The 25,466-nt window shown below is 42.4% G+C and overlaps 1 protein-coding gene across 1 annotated transcript in view; it reads left to right on the top strand.

The window, feature by feature from the left end:
* The window catches only part of cux2b (cut-like homeobox 2b), a gene marked incomplete at its 3' end in the record, with an annotated part of 142,688 nt that overhangs the window by 91,371 nt on the left and 25,851 nt on the right, over window positions 1–25,466 (top strand). The window contains exons 4-6 of the mRNA XM_080467499.1: window positions 9,835–9,913; window positions 22,426–22,566; window positions 25,244–25,403. Of these exons, the coding sequence (XP_080323625.1) occupies window positions 9,835–9,913; window positions 22,426–22,566; window positions 25,244–25,403 (380 nt within the window). The remainder of the gene's footprint in view (window positions 1–9,834; window positions 9,914–22,425; window positions 22,567–25,243; window positions 25,404–25,466) is intronic.

The raw sequence follows: 25,466 nt of genomic DNA, 5'->3' as shown, positions 1-25,466 counted from the left end.
CATATACACATCTTATTTATTATAATTTTTTATCTATTAAATCCTAACATATTTTCTCCTCAACATTTTTACATGGGTCTCGTTCATCCAAACATGTTATATTCAAAGGTTATTTCCCCAAATCCAGCTTTTCCTTGATTTTCCTCCATTTGAATATTGGATCATAAGAGCTACATTCAGAATCTGCTGTGTCTGTGTGAGCTGGACTGGCCAGAGCAGAGCTGCCTAATTGTGAGAGGAGTCAAAGGACGGATCTACCTTGATTGTGATTGGCTAAACCCCTGATGACACTATATAGCGTTTGATTTCTGATTGGCTGGTTGGAGCAACACACTTTTTAAAAACTGAAACAAGCCGGGGAGAGAGAGGACAGACTTTCTTCACTTCTGGGACGTCAGTCCAGGTATGGGGACAATTATTACTGTTGGAAAACTATAAGAAAGTGAATTTTGTATAATATGAGCCTTTTATTTCTGTATTCCTAAAGCTATTTTTTTCTTTTCTGACGGCTCTGACAGGTCTGTTTCTTTTCTGCTGTTAAGTGAAATTTCACATGAAGTGAATTTCACATGAAGTGAATTTCACATGAAGTGAAATACCGTAACCGTTGAACACCAGCATAAAAAAAGAGAGCACCATACAGAAAAAATGTGGCCACGCTCAGGCTGAGCCGCCTGCTTGGTTAAGACTAAACCACCACATTGTGTGTGTTTGCTCAAGTGATTCTCAGTAATACTCATTTGTGCTGTAAACCACTCTGACATTTTTGTCTCCTGACTGAAGTCTGAGGCCAAGCGATTGTTGTGCAGGTTTGAAATACAAATACAAGTTGGTTCCACCGCTTATGGAGAAAATTGAAGAATATAGTCTGGTTATGCTATTTTATTAAATTTTTTCAGGGCCGCTGAGCCTCAGTTGGTAGAGCCTCAGCTGCCCTGAAAAGCATCTTCAATTTACACATTTTCTGCACAAATTTGAGGCTCTATGGATGTCCCGATCACACTTTTCAGAAATGAGTATCGGCCGATACCGATACTTTCCCGATCCGATACTTACATTGCTATTGTAAATATACTCAATAGTCTATTATTGGAGCAACTAAGATGTCTGAAGCTGAAAGCGCTACTGGCAGATGCTTTGTTTAGCTAGAAATTATTGTAAAACTCACTTATTGAATCAAAATTCTTCTCAGAATGACTTAAGAACTTATTTAAACTTTATTCAGTCAGAACAACAAAAACCCAATTACACTCTGCAGTCTTGTATCTCTTATTTATGTTAAACAACTTCACCTGGATTTTATGGCAAAAATAAATAAATATATATATTAAAAATGAAACCCAGTGAATCAGTTTGACTAACACATGAACTAGAAAAAACTACAACATAAACAGTATTCAGTAAAACCAATCAGAAGAACCTAATTCCCAATTGCCTTTAGGGGCGCTGTGACTCACCAAACACAACAGAAACGCAGAAGAAGACAGACCACATAGAAATTTTGAAGTAGACTTCTGCACATAAACCACTCTATATAACTCTAGTTTTATAGGTCTATGGCCCGGTTCCGCCTGCTTCTAGCTTCTGCAGCTCGACCGGAGCTTGTAGTCCGTGATTGTTGTGGTTATTAGGTGACGTTGCGGACCGCGGTGGGGGGAGGAGGGGGGCGATTACGTCATCTTTTTTTCCACAGATGATCGTCTTCGCTGAGCGTACTCCGCCGCATGTTTACTTTTTAGATGTCTTATCAGATTAGTTGTGTTAAACGAAGCTCTGGTGCTCCACCTCTCGGGACTGTGGTGAAGCAAATAGTACAACTGGCCGCTGGACTGGTTTGGTTGTCAAACTTAAAATACCTCCAGACTGCTGACATTTTATCCTCTCAATGGCTTTAGGCTGCTAACGGCAGTTTACGGCAGGTCGCAAACGGGGCTCGCTTTACGGCAGCTGACGTGAAAAAGTTTTTTTTGGTTGTTTTTTTTTTTTAGATCGGCCGGGTGATTGGCTGGATTTGCCGATCCCGATCACTCACAAATCACCAATATCAGCCCCGATCCGATATCTACCGATCTGATCGGGACATCCCTAATTTACACAAAGTTTTTAAATGTAAACGGGAAAATTATGTTGCTTTTTTTGTCTATTTTCACAACAACAGTTCTCGGGATCACTGAAAATGCAACTTTTTGAAAACACCTCCCTAAGGTGAAACTTTTCAAAAATGCTCCGACTCTGTCCTCATGGAAATGCAGTAAAATGGAACTTTTCTAAAATGCTGCACGTATGGCCTTACTTTTTTTTGCCCAAGTAACTGGACATTGTTTCCTCTAGAGCAGGTGTCTCAAACTCACGGCCCGCGGACCATTTGCAGCCCGCAAGACGATATTTTGTGGCCTGCACCTTCCTGTGAAAGTATAACGTTATTGCGGTCCTTGATTGGAGTGGACCTCCAACACGCGAAGTGGAAGAAACCGTTGTGCTGATTTGTGCATGTAAGTGCATGGACTTTAATAGTTTGGCAACAAAGTGGTCAACAACTTGGTAATGACCACAGACAACAGCAGGAGCTTGATTGATAACAAAGCTTTTCCACGACGCGTACGGTTGAATTGAGCTATTAGGAGGTGACCCATGGCAGGACCAGACTCCACCACAAAACCCTCTTCACTCCTGGTTGCCCACCCGTAACTAATAAACCAAACCAAACTGCTCCGTGATTGCAGAGCGGATCGCTGCAGTGCATCATGGAAGTTTCTGTCCGTCGTGCTTTAGATGTAATTATTGGGGTTATATTAGGTTTGTAGCGTTGGTAATGATTGTGTTGTGTTGTGTTTTTGTTGCTTTGTTCATGTTAGTTAATTCATCTAGCTTAGTTTAGTTTATTTTTTTTGGGTGGGCAACCAGGAGTGAAGAGGGTTTTGTGTGGGGTCTCTTCCTGTTATGGTGCTCTTGAGGATTGTCAAAGTAAAAGTTTCTATTACTCATGAATCCCATGACAAACTCTGAAAATGCTATTTAATTCTCTCTAATGAACATACCAGTTATCATTTCATGTCCAACAACATATTACAAAGTAGACTTCCACAAATATGTGAATTTATTGAAAGTTAGCACTCCACAACTCGAGGGACCAATATGCATAGGCAAGAGAAACCTTTTTCAGAAGAGCTGTTTATACGTACATTCAATGTGCCATTCATGTTCAGGACACTTCATGTTAAGAAGAAATCATTAAAACTGTTAATAATGACATTTGAGGATTTTTTGTACAACTTGTTTTGTGGAGTCCCTGAAGCGGCCCAGCCTCACCCAGACTCTGCCTCCAGTGGCCCCCGGGTACATTGAGTTTGAGACCCCTGCTCCTTATTCACCTGGGACTTGGAAGTTTTATAGTTGACAGTCACCGTAATAGTGATCCAGCTATATATATGTCATTACAAAACCAACCAACAGCACCAACACTTGGCCTGGCGGGCTGATTACGTCATTTTCAGTATTTCTTCCGTTTCCGTGGTAACAGACATTGTTTCCAAACTATGCCTTTTCACATGAAACTTGAAGGACTAAGATCTTTAAAGTCAAATTTCTCCATGTAGTGTGTGAACACTTTGTATGGTGGCCATCACCCAGGCTGATGGCGTGAGTGAATGTGACTTCTCCCATGAAGCATGTTGACACTACTGAAATGGTAAAATCAAGTCTGTTCATCGTTTAAGGCTATTAACGTCAGTGTCAGTAATTGTAATGCAATTACATATCATAACAGTGATTTGTTATACAGGTTATACATGTACATGGTTACATTAGAGCCATAAAGAAAATAGAAACCTTGAGTGGGATTAAGCAGTATAGAAGTCAGATGAATAAAATAAAAATGAACATGTGTGTTGGTCTGACTGAGATCAGTTTACCTTCATTTTTGTTTTTTTGTTTTTTATCTTATATGTCTATAAACTCAATGTATTTGGAACTGAAATTATTTGTCTTTCATGCAAATCAGAGGCGTTTTCTGAACAATTTCCTAATGTTTATAAGTTTAATTTAACATATTGTCAAAGGGGATGTGTGACCGAATGATTGTTGATTAAAATAATTGCTCTGCTGAGAGCGTTTCGAGAGGTACTCCGATTTAAAGCCACTATGAGTTGCGGCGGCACTTGAATCTTCTAATTTTACCCAAGAAATTGCTGTAGAAGAGGATAAACATCATTAATTGCATTTTAAAAAGCGTTCTGAAGGAACTCGGGAGGGAGAAGATCTCTGCAATATAGGACAATATTTAGAAACCAAAAATAAAACAATGGAAAACTCCAGTGGACACATTCTCTTCTTACATAGAAGTGCAGGTACTAGAGTAAATACAGACTTAAACACTGATAAACTCCATTTACCTAATTTAAATTAAAAAGGAGAAAGAAAGGTTTTCAACGAGGAACATTCCTGCTGCAAGGCACCAACTACAACACAGGTTTTCCCTCAATTTAAATCAATGTTTTTTTTTCTGTAACACAGGAACTTAATGGAGATTTCTGTTCATGCTTTTCTGTCCATAACAAACTGTAACAACGCTCACTTGGCTCAAAACTTTCTCCTGGTTGACTTTTTTACCAACTAATAATACTCATTGTGGTTAGAACAAGTAAGAGGATAGTTTGTGATTGGGATCACTATTTGTGTCCAAATGAAGAAAGTAAATGTACAAAAAAATCACCATAGACATAAATATAGAGACTATACTATAAAACCTACTGCACTACTGTAGTAAAAATATTTTTACATTGGTGTTTTCTAACCGTGGAGATAGTTAAACACAAAGATAAATGGAATTATTTTTTTCTTTTGTTCTACTTTCATTGTTTATGGTTTCTTTCAAACTAACCAGTAAGCTAATACCATTTTTAAAAAACACACACCTCATTTGTTATGAAAACACTTTGCAGGACACTAGTAGCATGTATTAATTTGGATGAAGCAACATGATCGAGAAAGCTTTCGGAAGACATCCAGGAATTGTTTTTTTGACCTATTTTTGGCATTATTAACTATATATTGTAAACTACAATGTCACCTTGGTCGTTTACACCTTCCACACATTTGTAATTCATATAAACAACACAAAGTGTTGAAAGTCTCCATTTCCAAATATTTTCAATGAATCGCACATAAAGGGTTAACGCACAGCTCAGGTGCAAACCGGTGCCCAAGCTTTACCTTAATTTTCTCACCACTTATTTTAACTGCAAGGACTCCAAATTTGTCAAATATCCAGCGGATCCTTCTGGAAGGTCCTGTGACAAGTGGTGTTGTGGTGGTAGTGGGCTTCCCACTGTTTAGTTCTAATAAGCATGGAGCGGGACCAGGGTTGTTGTGACATCCTGTCAGCCTGTGGGCTGGACTGGCGCTCGGTGAGCAGCACAGTAGGATGGACTCCCTATGATTGTGCACTGACCTTTGCATCATGGGGAAGATGACAGGTAATTTAGAGGCCTCAGGGACTGTGGAATCATACATTTGCTGTCCCCAAACCACCCACAGCACCGACCATATTCACCTTGAGATGGAGGTATCTGTGAACCCCGCGTGCACACACACACACAAACACACGCAGGAAGGAAATCAAAAAATAAATCACATACACTGTGGCACAGATGCATATGCAGACTTGCTTTGAGCATTCACACATTTCTGCACACAATCACACACTCAAACACACTCCAAGATCTTCCTTGCCACCCACCCAACACCCCCGTCATTGTCGCACACGCTAATCACCTGCATCATCACAACCCATTCTCAAACAACCAAATCACAGGGGGTGGCAAACTGGTAAGGCAGAGGGGGAAAACGATGATTTACAGTGATAATTGCATAATCACCAGTTGTGATAATTGTAATTGATGACTGCATAATTGCTAATTGCGCTCATTATGGGAACCTCTCTTTTCTGTTGTCCCTCCGTCTCCCTCTGCACGTCGCTCGGTAGCCTTCACTCTGCCTCCTCTTCTTCATTCTGGGTCTGTTCTCCCCTCCTTCATTTATGTGTATCTTCTCAACACATGCTTGCTCTCTCTCTCTCTCTCTCTCTCTCTCTCTCTCTCTCTCTCTCTCTCTCTCTCTCTTACTCTCTCTCTCTCTCTCTCTCTCTTACTCTCTCTCTCTCAAACAGAGGCTCACTAGTAGGTACTGTAAGCATTCTCAAAGGCTTATCAGTAAGTATTTCCCAGCAGCCGTGTCCCAAAGGCTGTGCTCTGCCCACTCTGTTGCTGCGTGAAGAGTTATGGAGGAGTGCTAACAGGTTTCCTTTGTCTCTCTCTTGCTGTTCTGCCCCGGGCTTTACTCCTGCTTGTAAAATCAACCTGCGGCCAAGCCCATTCCCTCGGTAGTCGTATCCTTTATCACAAAATGGGTGAAAACAAAGAATTTGCTGTGAGCCGGAGTCGTGGTTGGAGCAATACCTTGTAGCCGGAGGAAGAGGAGGAATGGGAGGAGGGGGAGGAAGGGGAGGAGCAGAAGTAGAAGAGGTGTACTTGCTGTAGTCCTTCCTGGAGCTCTCACTTCTTAATCCTCTCTGCCTTTGTGAGGCTCCAAACTTTCACATGCTGAGTTAGATATGGATGTCCACAGACATGAAGATGACTCTGTGATCATCCCATATTATGCACGACAACTCACAGTGCTTTGATGATCACAAGGGCGAGTTAGGGGAGGGGGCAGGGTATATACGCAGAGCGGGCTTCAACGTGGGAAAGCATCAGACAGGCGTGTGATTGATGTCTCTGCTGGCGTCTGTAGGCAGGTTAATGGTGTGATTGTGAAGGTAATCTCCGTGTTCTCTTGTTAAAGGATGATGGAGGGCCAAGAGACCCCCTGCACGTCTCTGGAAGATGGAGCCCTTGGTTGTTGCCTTGGTGGGATCCCTACAGATTTTTACATATGCACTCGGGGGCCTCGCTTGATGTATATCCTTCAGGGCGAAACGCAGGCCAGCCAGCAAATTGTCAAGGAAAAGTTGATGACTAGCGGTGGTTTAGCCGCCCGCCCTATCGTGGCCGTGGAGTTCAGGTTGTGAGCTCATGTTGGTAATAGTTTGTCTTGGTGTCCCGAGTGCCGCCGGTGGTTTTGCTCATCGTCAAAATGAAGAGTCGATGTTTGTTACTGGCTGAAAACAAGCTCTGCTCGGAGCTAATGTATAAACAGCCTCTCATCAACAGGGATTAAGCACTCCTTCGATGGGGCAACGCCAGGTGTTGGTGAGCACATAAGGGTGGGAAAGGTGTTTACGGTGTCATGTGTTTTCATTACTGGTGAGCCCATGTGCCAGCGTTTGTGTCAGGTCCTGGGGGGGCATTGGGGGCAGATGGAAGAGCGAGGGTTAAATTGGGGTATAGCTGAGTGAAATAACAGCATAGTGTAGCAGGGAGTTGGCTGAGAGCTGCAGACTATTGCATCTGTATTGATTGGGCTCCAGCCTTTTCCATTTTCCATGAACTCCTCTGAGCTGCTCCAAGTGGGAGTGATGGGGGGGTAAGGGGGGAGGAGGGGGATTTGCTTGATCTTTATGATATTTCTTTAAACATGATGCTGTCGCTATACCTCCCTGGGGAAGACACCAGCCATTTCCAGTAAATCAAAGGCTCTCCATCCCCTTGCTGTGTTTCACACACCTTATTTATAACCCCACTAACAGCCCCAACACACCGCCACCATTCTCATAAGTGTTTTCAGCCTTTGTGAAATTAATGTCGGCCATGCCGATGGAGGAGCAGCCCCGGCACAGCCATACTTGACCCTCTGCTGTGGAGTCCATTGAGCCGCTCTGACGGAGGCTGTAATCAACAGTGACAGATACGACATAGACAATAGATGACAATAATTTTAATTCCGGCTGCTCTTGGAGTGAGGGGTCATTTGGACGAGCCTGATCTGATTTACCTTCGCCGAGCGGAGGACATCGAGTAGCAGCCCGCGGCGTGTCCTCTGACTTACAAACAGGCCCGAGGTCTTAGCGGGAGCTCGGAGCAGGGTAACCCACATACCCACTAGTGCAGGTGCCCTCTCCATGGGGCCAGGTGGCGGCTAATTCGCTTTCTTTGTCCCTCCTAATGAATCGTTAATTGGTTTGCATCACCCGCCGAGCAGAGGATAGCAGGTGCTGAGTGCTGCTGGTGATGGAGGCCACTGGCGAGCCTCCTCGAGCACACACACACACACACACACACACACACACACACACACACACACACACACACACACACACACACACACACACACACACACACACACACACACACACATTTAACAGGCCAAATGTCACCTCGCAACATGCAGCAGCTTGGCAGTCAAACAGGGAGGACATCGGTATAGTTTACACCGTCTTTCTCTACCTGCCCTGCAATGTACAGTGCAAACTTAACCTTGGATTCTGGCAGTAACCTGCACAGTATTTCCCCACATATGCATGTGCACACTGCCAAACAAAACACCACATAAAACACACCAAAGTCAAGTGAAAACAGTGTGTTTTTGCTGAAGAATTTAATGAGTGAAAATCACTTTGATTCTGAAAGTACAGAGTCTGAAACAAGTCCTCGTTCCTCGCTGGAGTCTTACATGTTTAGTGATTGTGTCTCTTATTGAGTCTGACATGATATTTTGTTAGATCAAACTCTCAGGGAACTCAAACGCAAATACCAAGTGCGTTTGCCTAATTTCTAGTGAAAATATCCTGTTGCACTGAATTTTGGTTACTGACTAACATTTATCTGAGATACAGGGAGTCAATTTTAGACTTTAAATATCTCGATAAGTGAGAGTCTTCTAAATATTTATCTTTTTAACCCTTATATTCCTTTTCTGTCTCTCTTGATTGGTTTTGACGTGTATATTTCTCATAACCACAACTCATAGACTGCTTATGACATTCAGAAAGCTGAGAAATACGCAGCTTCATGCCCATAAATATTGACATCACCGGGCTCCAATCACATAAAATAATTACCTCTGTGTAAAGCGTGTCAAACATTTGTAACATACGCTTCTCAGTATGATAAAAAACACACAATAACATTGAAAAACTGCCAAATATATTAAATGTTGAAGTTGTCTTGGTGATGAAGGTAAAACCGTAACTTTGTTGAATGGTCAAACATGTTTTCATGTTTTTAAGCTGCTGCATGTTCTTGCTTTAAGAAAATATTTCATTGAGGAAAATATATCTTGAAGTAAAATCTTTTTACTGCTTATTTACATTTTTTCAAGCTTTAAAACGCACTTTGTCGTCACTTCAATCGTTCAGTGTCAGAGGGATTTTTTATTCTGGTAGGTGATGGTCTCACATCTGAGAGTGTCGCTTTCACTGGGCTTGCAGACAAATGAGAGAAAAGTCCGGTTGGACAGTGAGTAACACTGTGTGCAGATTGCATGTTCTCCCTGTGGGTGTATGGCTTTTTTCATGCATCGTTGCTCCTGTGTGCTGAGTTCTAAAGTTTGGTTTAGTTTAATAAGCACATCATCTTTCAAGAAATTCACCACTTTGTGATTTTTTGGGGGGGAGTTATTACAAGCTAAAAACCTTCCCTTCATTGTTGTTTTGTGGTGTATATTTGAAGCACCGCCCCTGAGCGGGATTGTTTGTTCGATTTATTGGCTGGATGCTGCGAGGCTGACCTTTGCTCTCCTTGCTATTTATTTATTGCAGGCAATGTAAAGCTCTCTGCTCCGTGCAGAGGCAGCCCTGTTTAACATGACATATAAATTTTCTGTGCATCGCGAGCCAGACACATGTCAGAACAGTATCAGTCCATGTTTACCCTAATGGCATCTTCTCCCCTGCAGGTGGTTGCTCTGAACAAGCGCAGTAAGGAGGCAGAGTCTGCGTTCCTGGGAATCTACAAACAGCTTATCGAGGCCCCAGGTGAGTCTCCCACTAAGACCAGAGATGTGCATCTTCACAAACAACAACAGCAGCAGCAGCAGCACCATAAACACATACACACACACACACACACACACACACTCACTAACATCAAGAATTATCTCCCTCACTTCGGAGATCACTCCCTAGAGATCAATTCCCTATCAAACTCACTGCTATCACTGGTCCAGCCCTCTATGTACACACACACACACACACACACACACACACACACACACACACACACACACACACACACACACACACACACACACACACACACACACACACACACACACACACACACACACACACACACACACACATACACACACACACAGATCATGTGTATATGAAGCATCACGCACAAGTCAAAAAGTAATTTTCCTGCTATAGATAGATATGGTGCAACACTACATGGATATAAGATACATAAAACCCTATACCCTGTGGCTCTTATCTATTTTTCAAAGTCTGCGCTCTCAGAGTGGTTTCCAAAACTCTGCGTGAGGCCACTTCAAAACCCAGCACTGGTCCTTGAGTGTAGCCTGGCTGAGGAGCGAACACATCCTTGAGGAGCTCTGCTGTTGATTGTGGAGGGCCAATTAAAATCCCAACTGAAGTCTGGCCTCATGTGTAGAACACAGGGCCCTGATGAGGCCAAAGGGGGGAAAAGAGGTGGATTTAAAAAATAAATAAAACCAAGGGGAAACAGGAAAGGGGAAATGACAAGAAAGTTGCAGCACAGGATGGGAAAGACACATTGTGTGTTTATTCAGTTGTTGCTTCAGTGCCAGGGCACATGTACTGTATTGCTCTTTGTTGCAGGAGACGGCAGCAAAACGCAGCCCAATCTCAGTCTAGATCAGAGGAACACTTGTGGCAGGAGTAGAGAATGCTGTTTACAGATTCAATGAATACAAGATAAAAGTCTGCGTCAGAGAAATAGCGACGGCAGAAACTGACTTTTAAAGGTCTCCATTTTTCCTTGAAGTCCCCTGCTTGATATTGCACCACACACACACACACACACACACACACACACACACACACACACACACACACACACACACACACACACACACACACACACACACACACACACACACACACACACACACACACACACACACTTTGAATGGAGTTATTTCCTTGATAAGAAATACCGTTCTTTGAAGACATATTCAGTTTGATTTTCTGACCTATACCTTTTATTTCAAGGTCTTAATTCAAGCCCGGGAGCGCCTGCTGGGATATATTCTGTCACAAACCTCCCTAAAGAGTCAAAAGAGATGCGTGTTATGTTTAAGAACAACGATTTTAGAGTTAAAAATAACTCTTTCTGTCACACAACATCAACCTTAACCTGGAAGAAAAAGCACGTGTTTACAGGATACCCACTCTGTCTCTTTATATGGGGGGTATTTATTCGAGCCAGGTCCATTGTATTGAGTGTACGAGAGGAAGAGAAAGTCCTTCCTGTATCAGGTTGCATTGGGTGACGTAGCACATCCAGCCTCCTACCTCCGTTTGACCTTACCTTTACAAAGGGAGTGTGTTTCTCTGTATCACTGCCGCTCTGACAAAGCAAAGCGAGTCGTTTTCAATCTCGCCAAAGGTCAGTGAGTTAGCACTTGTGCTGCGCACCAGCAAGGTTTTCTTTTAATATATATAATATATATATTTATATATATTTTTTTTGATGTATTACTCCAAGAAAGCATAATTTAATGATGTAACAATTACTCAATGAAAAGCTTTTCATTAGTTTTAAGGTGGTTAATAGTTACATTGGACCAACAATGCTAATATTTTTTGCCTCACACTGATAGACATCAGACTGTACACACTACCAGAGCACCACATTTCACTTTGACTGAGCATGTGTTATACTGATAAATAGGAACATTAATCCATCCATCCATCCATCCATCCATCCATCCATCCATCCATCCATCCATCCATCCATCCATTTACGTTCAATTTAGTCTCACTACTTAATGTCCTATGCATGTTTCTGGACTTTGGGCTGGAAACTGGAGTACCTGCTCCACATATAAAGGCCTGCCCTCAAATCTAATCTCTACTAGAACCTAAAGCCCTTTAAAAAGAAAAATGTGTTCATGAGCTGGAAGAAAAACAATGTGGATATGGTGTGGATATTTGCTTCTATCTGCTTTACAGCTAAATAATCAACCTCACAGTAAATATTTTGAATGTGGATATAGTGCCATCAGCCATAACATCATGACCACCTGTCTCGACTTGTTTACTCCCCGTTTGGCTGCTCCATCCTCAACAAACTGATGCCTTGTATTCTGACATGTGTCGACCAAAGACCAGCATTAACTTCTGCAGCAGTCGCTACAGAGCTGCAGCCATTCAGATCTGACCACACAGAGCGGCCTTCACTTCCCACAGGCTGCAGGTAGAGACGATCCCAGAAGAGCTGCAGATGCGCTGTGTAGCAATCACAATTCCCTGAAATTCAAACATATTTGTTTTGCCTCTGACACATCAGCTTTGAAGATGAAATACTCACTTTATGTCTGATATAAATTAAATAACAACAACTAATAGGTGCTCCCATACAGAGATAAGTAGTGTTAATCACTTCATGAATTAGTGATCATAATGTCGGTTTTAGTCTGATTTAGTAGCATCAAATGTTAAGCTGTAATATGAAACAATAGGATATGTTTGGGTAGCAAAAGAAGGTTTTAAATATATATGAAATGAACCATTTCACATTGAACTTCATAGTTAAAAGTTTATTGGGGTAAATATTTTTACCTTGAAGTTGATCTCAGATAAAAGAGCATTTCTCAGTCACAAGGTTTGTGGTTCAATTCCAGCTTTCAGTATGTGCCCATGTATCGACATGCCTTTGGGCAAAACATTGAACCTGAAGTTAGAACTCATGATTCAGTTTGAGACAGAAAAACTGAACATATGAGATATGAGTGTGAAAAGTGCTATCAGAAATGTGTGAAAAAGAAATCACTGTTAATTATAAAAAGTAAATTAAACAATTCAATTGAAAATCAAAATGTGTACATCTAAAATCAAAGTAAGCATACAGGAAACCATCCCAGTGACATTTATGGTGGCAGTGTTTGCCGTTGTGTCAATCTAAAACCAGAATCAATAGAAATAGACCATCAAGGACGCCTGATTGTACCAACATTTGTTTCTGTGTGACGACACATTCAAGCAACTTCCACTAAAAACTAGACCAGACATTCCTTATCTTGTAGCCACGCCTGAGAAGTCCGAGAGATCATCTGTTAATCTGAAACTCTGGGGTAGTTACTGACTTTCACAGCTTTTGTTCAGCACTTGTTATTTAATAAAACTGAGAGATTATTGTGTAATTATATGTTCACTGTGTGATTGCCTGCTGAGTCCCACACTGTTTGTATCAGTGAAAATCCAGTGTGGTTTGACATACCTTTACTGCTGTCCGGCTGCAGGAAGAAGAAAAAAACAAAGTCAGAGCAGGGAGTGTTTGTGCAGTATCTGCCATCTGCAAGGAGGGCTTATAGTATCCTGAGCCTGTTTGTCACTGTACATCTTGCTGCCGGTGTCCAAGGTCACATCTCACCTCCTCCCCCACTCCACTGCCCACCTCTCGCTAGAATGGATGACTCCAGGTACACTGGAGGACAGTCATTTGGCTGTGGCCCCACTCCATTTCTCTCTGCCCCTCAAACACAACAGTGAGCTTTCCCACCGTTCCCCCAACAAATGCTACAGCTCATGTATTTTTAATCTTTTGACAGATGCAATTATTCTTTACACGCCGTGCTCGTTAATCTTAATGTAGTTATTACTATTCATTGCGGGACGTTTTTCCCTGCTATTATTTCATTTGAGAGCCTCGGATGTGTGCGTGGTGTGTGCTCCGCTATGTGCTCGCCCGCCACCAAGGCCGCTGTCCAATCAGAGCGGGCCACTGCTGGAGTTAATGAATGCAAAAGGCGAACAAGGGGAAGGAGGAGGAGGTGCATGCAAGGCTGCAGCTCAATATGTGACCTGTTGTATCTGGATATCATTAACATCTGGTCACATATCAGTTATCCACTTTGCCTTGCCCACTATTGAATCCACAAAGTGAGATTCCAGTGTGATAATGTTACACTTTTTTCTCCTCTTTTCTCCAATGCCACTCGAATGCAACAGTAAACTCAGAACAGAAATAAGTTCTTGATGCAGGTGATTGAAGTGATTTTTTTTGTCTGCTTTCATGAGGCCCCTAAGCCGAGGTGTCAATCCACTGGAGTGTTTCATTAGCGTTCTATATTTTGATTTGCCTGTGACATCTCCCCATGCTGTGCACTGTAACTCCTACCCAGTCTGGGGCTTGAAAGAGGCCCGTTAACAGTGTTTCCCTAACAATGTTTATATCACCTCCGCACAGTTTTGATCAGTGCGTATAAACACGTCCTGATCACTGAACGCTGAAAAACAGTGGCAGCTTCTGCCCAAATTCATCGGTTTCCCAGAGATGCGCCTAACTTCATCTTTTTCTTCCTCTCCTCCTCGCTGTTGTGTTCTTCTTCTGTGGGAGCGTATGTGTGTGTGTGTGTGTGCACGTGTCTGTGAGCGGCGTTTGAACGTCGGCGTGTGTTGCCACCTCTGTGAGAGCAGTGAGGCCCTGTCGCCAGGGGCGTAGCCCTGAGACTGACGCTCCAGGTGTTTGCTCTTCCTCGCCTCCTCTCAGTACACACTCTCATCCCTCAGGATCCACCCCGCTCCCCCTCTCCTTTAGAGCACATTTCCTTTTATCTGAGCGGGGAGCTCACTGAGACTTTGTGAAGATTCTGATCTGAATACACCCCTCTAAGTGTGCGTGTGTGTGTGTGTGTGTGTGTGTGTGTGTGTGTGTGTGTGTGTGTGTGTGTGTGTGTGTGTGTGTGTGTGTGTGTGTGTGTGCGTGTGCGTGTGCGTGTGCGTGTGCGTGTGTGTGTGTGTGTGTGTGTGTGTGTGTGTGTGTGTGTGTGTGTGTGTGTGTGTGTGCGTGCGTGTGTGCGTGCGCCAGAGCCTACGGCATGTCTGGAGACTGTGTGCTTGCATGTGAGTGTGTGTGCGTGTGTATGAGTTGGGAATATTATGGCAACAGTGCTTGCTAGTGGTGACCGATGGTACTGCACAGGAGAGCACAAGTACAAGCAGCTTTTTTGTCACATTAAGGCTCATGTGGTCTCGTGTTATGAGATGGTTATAAGTGCCTTACATATTCACATCAGCTGTTTCCCTTGGCTATGAGATTAACTGAACAGAATGTACTGACCTTAGTAATTCACAGTCATTGAAATGCATACAGAAGAGTTGTCCTTCTTCACCCCCCCCCCCCCCCCCCCCCCCCCCGTACCCATCCATATACAAATGCAAGCACCAGCAAGAGAGGCCTGCAAGGCACGGTGAGCCGGCTTTATTGTAATTGTGCAGCTGAGTACCTTACAGTCAGGATAAGAGCGAAGGAGAAGTGCCTTGTGCATTTGTGGCAGTCTGTTGGAAAATAAGGGCATATAAAAGCTGATGGAAAATGAAAGCTCTCTGGGCGGGACGAGATTATGCACAAGTGATTAATAAGAGCAGTAATAAACAAAGACCCAGGAGATGTTTGAGGTGCTTAATAATGCATTATGTTCATAAAAGAGCCGGGCCTCTCCAACTGATCCCCGTGGAGTAGGAGACCCCAGAGGGACAGGGAGGGGTGTGTGCTCTTAAAAGACAGCAGTTGTGTGTGTGCATGTGTGCAGGAATGTCAGTGTGTGTGTTTGTGTGCACCTGAGACCAGATAAGATGTAACCATGGGACTTAGAAATGTTCAAGACAGTAGACTGGTGCATTTGATGATGTTAATTCATTGTGATTTGCCTTACGAGCTCAATATGCGAGGATTGGAAGTAGGCGGTTTTGTTTTTCTCTTAATTTCCAGTGAAGTTTAGTTTGGATGTCATTGGCACTCATGGTTTCTTTTTTTTTTTTTCATTGCAGCTTCCCGTGTTAATTTTAAATGCTGTCTCGCTCCACTCTTTGTTCCTCGGCTCCACTCTTTGTTCTGAGCTTTAAAATGTCTTGGTATTGATGTCATTCCTTCTCCGTCCTTCTGTCTGTCAAACAAAGACATGGAACAGCAGTGAAAAAGAACAGGTTAAAAAGTTTCTCTTTCAGCTTTTGTTTTGTTCGCGCACAAAAGCCGCCGCTTCCCACAATCATATTTTTTTTCTCCTCCACCTTTCTCTTTACTTTAGTGTTTTCTCACTCCTACTGCCACATCAAGGTAAAGTGAGACTTCGGTTTGCTATCTGAATATCAAATGCTCGTTGGTTTAAAGTACCGAACACAAAAGTCGTGTTTCAGAATTTGTTGCGAGCAGTTTGTGTTTCTTCTAATCGAAGCTAATCCTTGACAGGCAGAAGAAAAGAGGCGGCAATTATTTCGACACATCTTATATGGCTTTACATCGTCTGTGAAGGTGAAAGTAAAGACTTAGTGTTCTGTCAACCTAGTTTTGGTCCTTGATAACAATATTACAGCAGTGTTACTGTTTGTTGCAGCAGCGGCGGAGCGTGTTTATGGACCTTGAAGTCCACTCAGAGGGAGAAAAAAAAAACAAGACTGTTTTGAATGAAAAGAAAAAACCTTGGAGCACAGCCTTGTAAATTAATTTGTTCGTGTTGTATGATGGGAACACAGCTGGCCTCATTAACATGCGCACAACAAATAATTATAGCGTTTTTTTTTCTCTCTTCAGCCAGCCAATGCTTGGCTAATGGGCTTGCTGGGTTAATTATGTCAGAGCGTAATTACACAGGGCCCAGGGAGACATAATGGTGCACCCTACTGCGCCCACACCGACTAATGATGGTGTATCGCTGACAGGGCCAAGACGGACCGCCCCGACACACCTGCTTGTCTTGGCATTCACTATAACCCCCCCCCCCCCCACCCACCCACCCACCCAGACACACATCCTGTACCTATGCAACCTCCCCACCCCCCACCCCACCCGCTGCTCCGTCTCCACCCGCAGAAGTCCGAGCTCACCCCGGACTGAGAGGCTCAACCAGATACAGTAACTGCCGCCCGCTCCATAACCCCCCCCCCCCCCCCCCACCACCACCACCCCTCCGCCCCTCCCCCACCCCCCACCCCCCCTGCGCTCAGATGTGCAACAGCACAGAAACATTGACCACGAAGAAGCAGTTACAGGGTGGCAACCTCATTATCGCTCAGCCAAAGTGATGAAACTCGATATCAACGCAGCTGAGATGGCACAAAAAACCCCAACTTCATTCATCTGAACTTTTTGTTGGCTGTTGCACTCTTGGGGTTTATTTTATTATAAACACGAGACGTGTTTATGTAGTCCGGGCTTACTTTTGGCTCACGCAAACACTCGTGAGCTGTAACAAAGTGCACTTCATAGTAGAGTTTCTGCTGAAGCTCTGACCTCCATGAAGCAGGATCACTATGCTCAATAATTCAGTCACAGAATAATCACCTCATTAACTGACAAACTGGGAAAGTTTTCTCTGGGACACAACAGTGAATCAGATGACTTGTTTGCATGAGCATTAAGATCTGATAATTGGAAATAATCACATATAATGTGTTTCCATCAGGTTTTTCAGGAGAACATGCTTATGTGGCTCCGTAAGACTCAAGCTTCCTGCTATTTTCAGAAGTTCTGGTTTTGTTCTTTCATACATTGCACTGCACACAGTTTTAGAATGTAGCTCTGTTTCCATTCTTATCAGTATCGAAAAGGGCCTGCTCTTCACTCCAGAAGTAAATCAACTGTCATATCTTCTGTTTTCTACCAGGTTTATTCACACATAGACAGATGTAAAGAAAATCGAATAAACTTGTGTACATGTGCAAAGACATCAGAGTATTGAATCGGAATCCAGGTGGGTTTTTTATGATCAGATACGGTAATTACTGTATATGTATTAAAGTATATCACATTATAGTGTTTACATGGTCACTGGAATAATGTGATAACTCCATTTAGAAGATAATGGAAAGATTTAAAGTGTGCTCAGATTTACACGACAATGTTTCATGTGACAACACCTAATCCACTAAATAAAAGGAGTGTGTTTCCACTGCAGCAGCGGACACAGAGACAACGATGTAGTTAGTATGCCGGGCCACTGGAGGGCGATTTTGCTTCATTTTGTAATGAAACTACACAGACGTGTGTGCAGAGAACAATACATTATGAACATGAAGAAAATGGAGAGAACCTGACATCTGCATGGACTGATGATGCATCGGATGCTATCAGGGGTGAATCTCAACTATTAAACTACTGATCTGGACGATAAAACTAGAATACGGACTGTGAGTCGTACCACTATGCGGCCGCCATGTGTGTTTACAACTGGATGAGCAGGAGGGAGGGGGAGAGATGCGCATGCGCAGTAACAAGCTCTGTAGCCTCCATCAGTCTCTGCAGGAGGGAATAGCGGCCGTGAAAGAATCTTTCCACCTTGGGAGCCGGATTAAATACTTGAAGGATAAAGTGCCTCCGCACACTGGTGCTGTGTAAACGGACCCCCCAAAAGTGAAGAAAGTTTTGTGGATACACTCGAATTTGTCGTGTAAACGGGGCCTCAGAGCAGCAACATATTATTTATCTAGGCAGAGAACTGTGAAGAGGACTCTCTTCAGAATCAGTATGTCTTCATTCATCTGGTATATTTGCCACCTCTGTCCAATAGAAACTGTAAAATATATTCAATCTGAAACCTTTGACATGTAAACATCCTCATCAAACCTTTTCAATATGACATTTGTGATATTTGGGAATTTTATACATCTTGCTTTTAGAATAGCTACTTCTTTTTTTCTTTTGTGTGTCTTTTATTTTTGTTTGCAAGCATTCAGATTAAGCAGATAAAGAGAAATTAAGCTCTCTTTCTTTTTTTTTGGGGGGGGGGGGGGGGGAGATTAATCTGTGTTTAGCTTCCTGGGTGATCGATTTTGTGAAACGCAACATTTATGACCTGAAGTGAAAGGCAGGCAGGTTGTAGGTTGTCAGTTTGAATCTAAGTCTTTCTTTCTCTTTACTCTCGTTTCTTCTCACAGTCCTAAAACATGCTTGTGAGGTTAATTGATGAGCTTTAATTGTGTGAATGTGCTTAGTTGTCTGGCTCTCTTTGGCCATGTTTACACGTACCCAGATTTAACTAAAAACAGTGATATTTCTCTGCAGTTACGTGTCACCACAAATAGTGATTCCTGAAAACTCCAGCCACAGTGGAGATTTACAAAAACTCTTGTGTCTCCAGTTGCATCTAAAGAGGAGGAGACAGCGATTTACATCACAATTCATGATGTCGTGTTTTTTTCCAGGATTTTGATTGGCTATTATGGCTTCATGCTGGTCGCTACACTGCCCCCTATAGGTTTGGCCGCTCATATCTGAACCAGGTGTATATGCAGGTCCGTGTCAATGAAAAATTTTTTTTTGTAAACATAGAGGGAGAAATATAAATTTTGTAAAAAAAACATGTTAACGTGGTCTTTGTTTTACCTGAGATGTGTCCAGGTTTACTCCCCTTCACCTTCAGTCAGCTGAGATCGGCTCCAGCGCAACTGAACAGAATAAAACAGTATAAAGGATGGATTGATGAATCCTGTATACTATGCAATCTTGATAAACGTATACATGACTGAGTCTTGCTGTCTTGCACTAGTTTTATTTACACGGTGCACGTTACAACATATCTTTTCCATTTTTAATAAAACAAAATTATATTTTCAAAGGAAAAGAAACTAATAACTCTGAGCAAGTGTTGCCAACAAGCAAAATGCCAACAATGATTGTGTTATGAAGAGACATTTGAAGCCAAAGGATCATAGATTTTCCTAGGTTTTTAAAGATTACTAAAATCCTCAGGTTGCACATTGCTAGAGTAGTTAATGTGTTTCTGGTTTGGGTTTCAGAGCCTTTCAGTGCAGTTTTTTTAATGTTCTCCCTGTGCATGCACTCTGATCCAAAACATGCTTTTAAGGTTAGTGACTATTAAAACTGCTTGTAGATGTGACTTTGGGTCTGTTTGTTTGCTCTGTGATGGACTGCTGAGCTGTACAGGGTGTAACCGTTCTTCAGGACACGGCGACCTCACGTTGAATAAGGTGGTTTAGAATATGGATGGATCTGTAGAAAACCTACACAAACTTACCATTGTTAGTTTGTAAGTGATAAATGTATGCACAAGATATCAGATATAGCGTGTCTGCGGGTGCTTGTCTGATCTCAGTGTGTGTCACCCGGAAGAAACTCCAGTTACCTCAAACTCGAATAAACCCGGATACAGAAAATAGGTTGATGTTGATTCCCAGCTCTCTTGTCATGCCTGAGATCTTCTTCTTGACAGCGCTGCTGAAACCACGAGCAAACAATCACACAACTCACCAGTTCTAGTTTATTTGGAGGAGAAATAAACAGTATTTCTGTCGCGAGCAGCTTCGATTCCTGCGGCTCTAAACCTGACTATAAAAAATGATGTATTAAATGTCGCATGATTTATTGTCCTAACTGAGCTGCTGTTGCCCAATCACTTATCGTGACCTCAGAGCAGACATCCAATCATCCATAATTAAGATAAGGGATGAATTAAAAAGTGAGCCGTTTATTTGCTCGGAGACTACCGCGGCTCACCAAATGTACATAATGCCTCATCAGCCGCGTTATATTTCTTGATTAACGCGAGGGAAGCGTTGAATTCCTCGTCTCGCTGCAGGTTTTACTTTGTGGTTTTGCTGCTTCTTATTAGCTCCATTAGCAGGTCTGTTTTCCAAAGTTATCAGCAGTCTTTCTGGACTCTCCCGCAGTAACTGTAGATCCCGGGTCCTCAGAGGATATCCCTGCTGCTCCACTTTGATGGGGGTTAATTTTGTATACAGACTTAAGTTATATCCCTTCACTTTAAATTTGACTTTACTTTACTCCCCTGCCACTGATTGATAATCCTGGTTTGTCCATGCGTGAGAGATCCCTTACTATAATCTCTGTCCTTTGATCATTAAAAGTTGAAAGGATATATGGGAAAGAGGCTGATAAAGTGATTTCTGTGACAGTGGGTCGATGAAATAGCAGTGCTTTAAGTCATCCTGTTTGTCTTAGAAGAGCTGTGCTCTTAATAGCGATGTCCCTGGTGACTGATGCAATATCTCCACAGTTGGTGTAACAATGAATGCAGACAATGTTTGACTGTAAACGGTCCTGGGAAAAATAGCTCAATCAATTAAATGGCCCAAAATGTTTGTCTGATGAAAATGCAGATATGGCGAGCTGCAATGTGTGACCGGGATTTCAACAAATTGCACGTCGCGCAAGTTTTCTCTTTTCTTCTGATGAGCATTTATTTTCGTGGCCATGCCGGTTCTGAGCCCGTGTTTTCTCTCTGTGGCATCTGGCAAAGTTTAAATGTCTGTGGCTCCAACTTCTTATGAAAAGTCACTTCAGTCAGTGCCCGTACTGAAGAAGGGATCCAATTGGGTTCCACACAGAAGTCTAAGATGAGTGGATGAAAGCTGTGGGAGAAAAGTTTGTGCAGCAAAGCAGCGATTTTCCTCCTCTTTTAGAGTTTTGAAGGGCTGTGTGTGTGTGTGTGTGTGTGTGTGTGTGTGTGTGTGTGTGTGTGTGTGTGTGTGTGTGTGTGTGTGTGTGTGTGTGTGTGTGTGTGTGTGTGTCTCCACATCTCACCCCCCCTCCTTGTCAAGGAGCTCCCCTGAGCTTCCTTCTCTGTGCTTTGGCACTAGAAGTCACCTCCTTTGGTGTTCGGCAGGCAGGTACACAACAGGAGCAGCTCTCTCTCTCTGAGCTGTTGAACTTTTCGGGAGGGGAAGAAAGGGAAGGGGAAGATTAAAAACAGCCCTGTGATGTGGAGTGCCGAGCTGCCTCCTGAGAATTCCTGGCATAATAATTTAAATGATCAAATGATACAGAGGAGACTTGTTAGCTGAGAAACAGCCTCCTAGTTGGCCCCATGGGCCCCGTGCTGCCGCGCATGCATTGCAAAACAGCTCCTCTGTTGTGCTAAAGAATCCCGCTTTTTTTTAACCCCCTTTTCAGGAGCAGACTTTTTCTACACTTTGCCTAGGTGTATACTTGGGACTTAAGTCTCTGTCACACATCCATTGTAATCTTTTTGTCTTCTTTGCCATTCATCGGCATGTGAGGGGACTCATTAGATTAGATTTTCCTACATGTGAAGGGTCGGAACAGCACTTGTGTCATTAGGTCCAGCCTGTGAAATTTTCAAAGGCAGCTGAGTGGGGAAAGTCTAAGAGTCACTCTTTGGAAACAAGTCTCAGTGGAATAGTCTGTCTCTGTTGAAATGCGGTGCAGAAAACTCTGTAATGTGCTTTACAGGCGGCGCGCAGTAAAACAGCTATTTTGCTTTTTATGAAAAGTAGGAGTGTATGGATATCGTGCAATTCTCAGTAGTTCTCTCTGGCTCACATTTGTTGTTGCGCTCCGACAGATCCGGCTCCCCTGCTGGAGGCGTCGCATTCCCTGGAGGAGCGGCTGCAGCAGCTGCAGAGTTCGGCGCCGGACAGCAAGGCCCTGGTGCGGGAGATCAGCGGGCACTGGAAGAAACACCTGGAGTGCCTTGAAAAGAAAGGTCAGGACACATTCATCAGAGAGCTGCTCCTTCAGTTTATTGATACACACCGAGCAGTGAACACACATCTTTTTCTGCGGTTTTTCTATCGCACTAATTGCATCATAGTCATCTCACGGTTCATGAATTGGGTCTTTTTTCAATCGATAGGTTATAGGTTCAATTCCCCATATCCCCCTGTCCACATGTCGAAGTGTCCTTGATCAAGACTCCACATCCATTGGTTTAAAGAATTTCCTTTTTATATTAATAAGGTACTTCTGCAGTTATTTTAGTTTTTAACTTTGTTGCACAGCTTTCAAATAGACATTTTGACACACATCACATTTAAAAATTTTTTTTGCTAAATGGAGATAAAGCCCGTTTACAGATTGATTTTTAAACTACAAAAGATGAATTAGGATTTTGGTCAATTTTACTTCACTTTGCAAGATATCTGATTGGATAATTGGTATTTAATGCTGACTTTGAAGTCTTTCAGTACAGAAATATCCTTCAAAAACTATTTAAGATTACAAATATTTTAGTAAGTGCTTTATAAATGCTTAAATTTGATGTGAACAGACTGACTGATACCTGTATGTTTGATATGTGAGGATAAATCATCCCAAAACAGATACAATTATGTTGAAAAGGCCAATCTGCAAAATAATAAATGTCATGGAAATATCCTTCTCTCAGTCTTTCCTGTTCAGTCTACATGTGGTTGCAGTGGCCGTATTTACAGAAGCTCAAACGTCCTCCAGCTCTCCTGGCTGTCAGAGCTCTTTTATTGGAGTTCTTCAACTGCAGTTTTGGTATGAAAAGCACAACTATACATAAAAGTTAATCAGTTGACGTCTTGACATTCTGAAGGTTAAATCTATTTTTGCAGCTCAAGGCGAAGTATATTCAGTGGGAGAACAACAGAACTGACTGATTCATTTGTGGAGCTTGCTCTGTGGGGATGGAAATGATAGTGAAGATCAGGTCAGAAGACAGAAACCAAAACAAGTGAACAACAGACAGTATCAAGTCACTGCAGATTGATGAGGAAATGAACCTCTGTTCTACCAGCAGGGACACCAGAGATCCCGCGTACAATGATGACATATTTATGTAAGAGAGAGGAGAGAAGCTCAGTTGAAACCAGCGGTCTGCAACGTTCCCATCAAAAGAGCCGTTTTTGTCTCTTTCCACCAAATAAAATTCTTCTGGAGCCACAAAACACGTTTCATCATAAAAGATCCCACAGCATATAACGTTATTAATGTAGTTTTTATAAATGTATTTTCAGGAGGTTTCATGACTTCAATTTAGCAGTTTTAGCTTGTGTAGCCATTGTTAGCAGTTTTATCTTGAACTGAACTTCAGCTCGTCTGGTTCTTTTAACCATTTTGAGTTTTGGCCACTTTCTCTAGTCAAATTTGCCACTTTAGCCACTTTAACCGTTTGACCTGTTTTTACTCCATTCTTGAGTGTTTCAGACGTTTTGGCTACTTTCTTTTCCCTGACTACCTTTTTTTATTATCTTTTCATTTTTATTAGCAATTTTAGCAAGAGAAAAGAAAAAAATAATTATAGGATGTAAAATGATCAACATATCATTTCCAGAAAGCTTCAGAAAGCCAATACAGAGAAACCAAAGAGCCACATGTGGTTCTAGAGCTACAGGTTGCAGACCCCTGGTCTAAACCTAGAGCAGTTGAAGTTAAAAAAGTGTTTCAGTCTGAACTTTACGCTTTGTTAAATATGAAAGTTTTACACCTGACGTTTAAAGTACAGACTGTTTTGGGCCTGCTGAACTGAAAATTTGTGCTGATTCTACAGACCTTGATTACTGAAAAATCTGCCACCTATTCTACTTTAGATTGGTCTAGAAACCTCCAGTCTGATCCTCAAGTATGCTGATGGGGAAATGCGGGACTAATAGATCTTAAAGATATGACAAAGCCTTTGTGCTTAATACCTTAAGCAAAGAACTTTAGGATTCCACTTAAAGTCAATGAAGAGAAAATATGGGGTTTATATGATCTATTCTGTTAGTTCCTGTCGGTAAGTCTTTTATTCTTTTGAAATAAGACATCATATTGCTGGACAGACAAACTTGTTTGTATATCGGAAGGATAACTGTTACCACATGGTGGTATGAATGACAAAATATATGTGATTATACACTTTCAAACTGATGTTATTGTATTAAAACATTACTTAATAATATCTATTTTTACGGAATAAGTGAGGATTTGTATACGGATTTAAGCCTGTTGGGTTTTATTGAGAATAAAGATCTTTTTCAAGGCAGAACTGTTGAAGACTCGAGCCATAGCACAGCACAATGGCTAAGAAATGAAATTTCAAGCCTGAGATTAAAAATGTTTCATGAAATGTTTCATAAAGGTTTAAATGAGCCTTATGAAACATTTCAATTGAGACTTCAAACATGTGAAAACACTTTCTAACAGATACCCAGGACTCCAGAGATAATACGTTATGATTGAAATCTTCAGTTTTCAAGTACATCTACAACACTATAAAGTTGTTTATTATTAAAAAAAACAACCAAAGTATAATTCAAAATAATCAGCAGTTCATTTCAAACCCAATATCACTGCCTTGATGATTCAATGAGTTTAATTTATATAATGGCAGTAACAGCCGTCTCCTGAGCTCACGGTCGCCCCGTTCATACACACAGGGCCCACAGAGGACAGGACCACGGTCTCAGGTGCTGTAGGGACAGACGAGACCCCTGAGTACAGCTCCCTGGCCTCTCTGATGACCCCCAACAGCACACCGGCTCCTGGGGCCCCCGGCTCCCCACAGCAGAACCACCAGGACCGAGCCAAGGACCGGGGGTGAGAACCATCAGATCATCCTCCTCAAACTAATTAGATATAGTGAAAAGTGTTCCTCTTTCT

The sequence above is a fragment of the Lipophrys pholis genome, assembly GCF_963383615.2.
Source record: "Lipophrys pholis genome assembly, chromosome: 7".
NCBI lineage: Eukaryota > Metazoa > Chordata > Actinopteri > Blenniiformes > Blenniidae > Lipophrys > Lipophrys pholis.
This window is presented reverse-complemented; position numbering and strand designations above follow the sequence as displayed.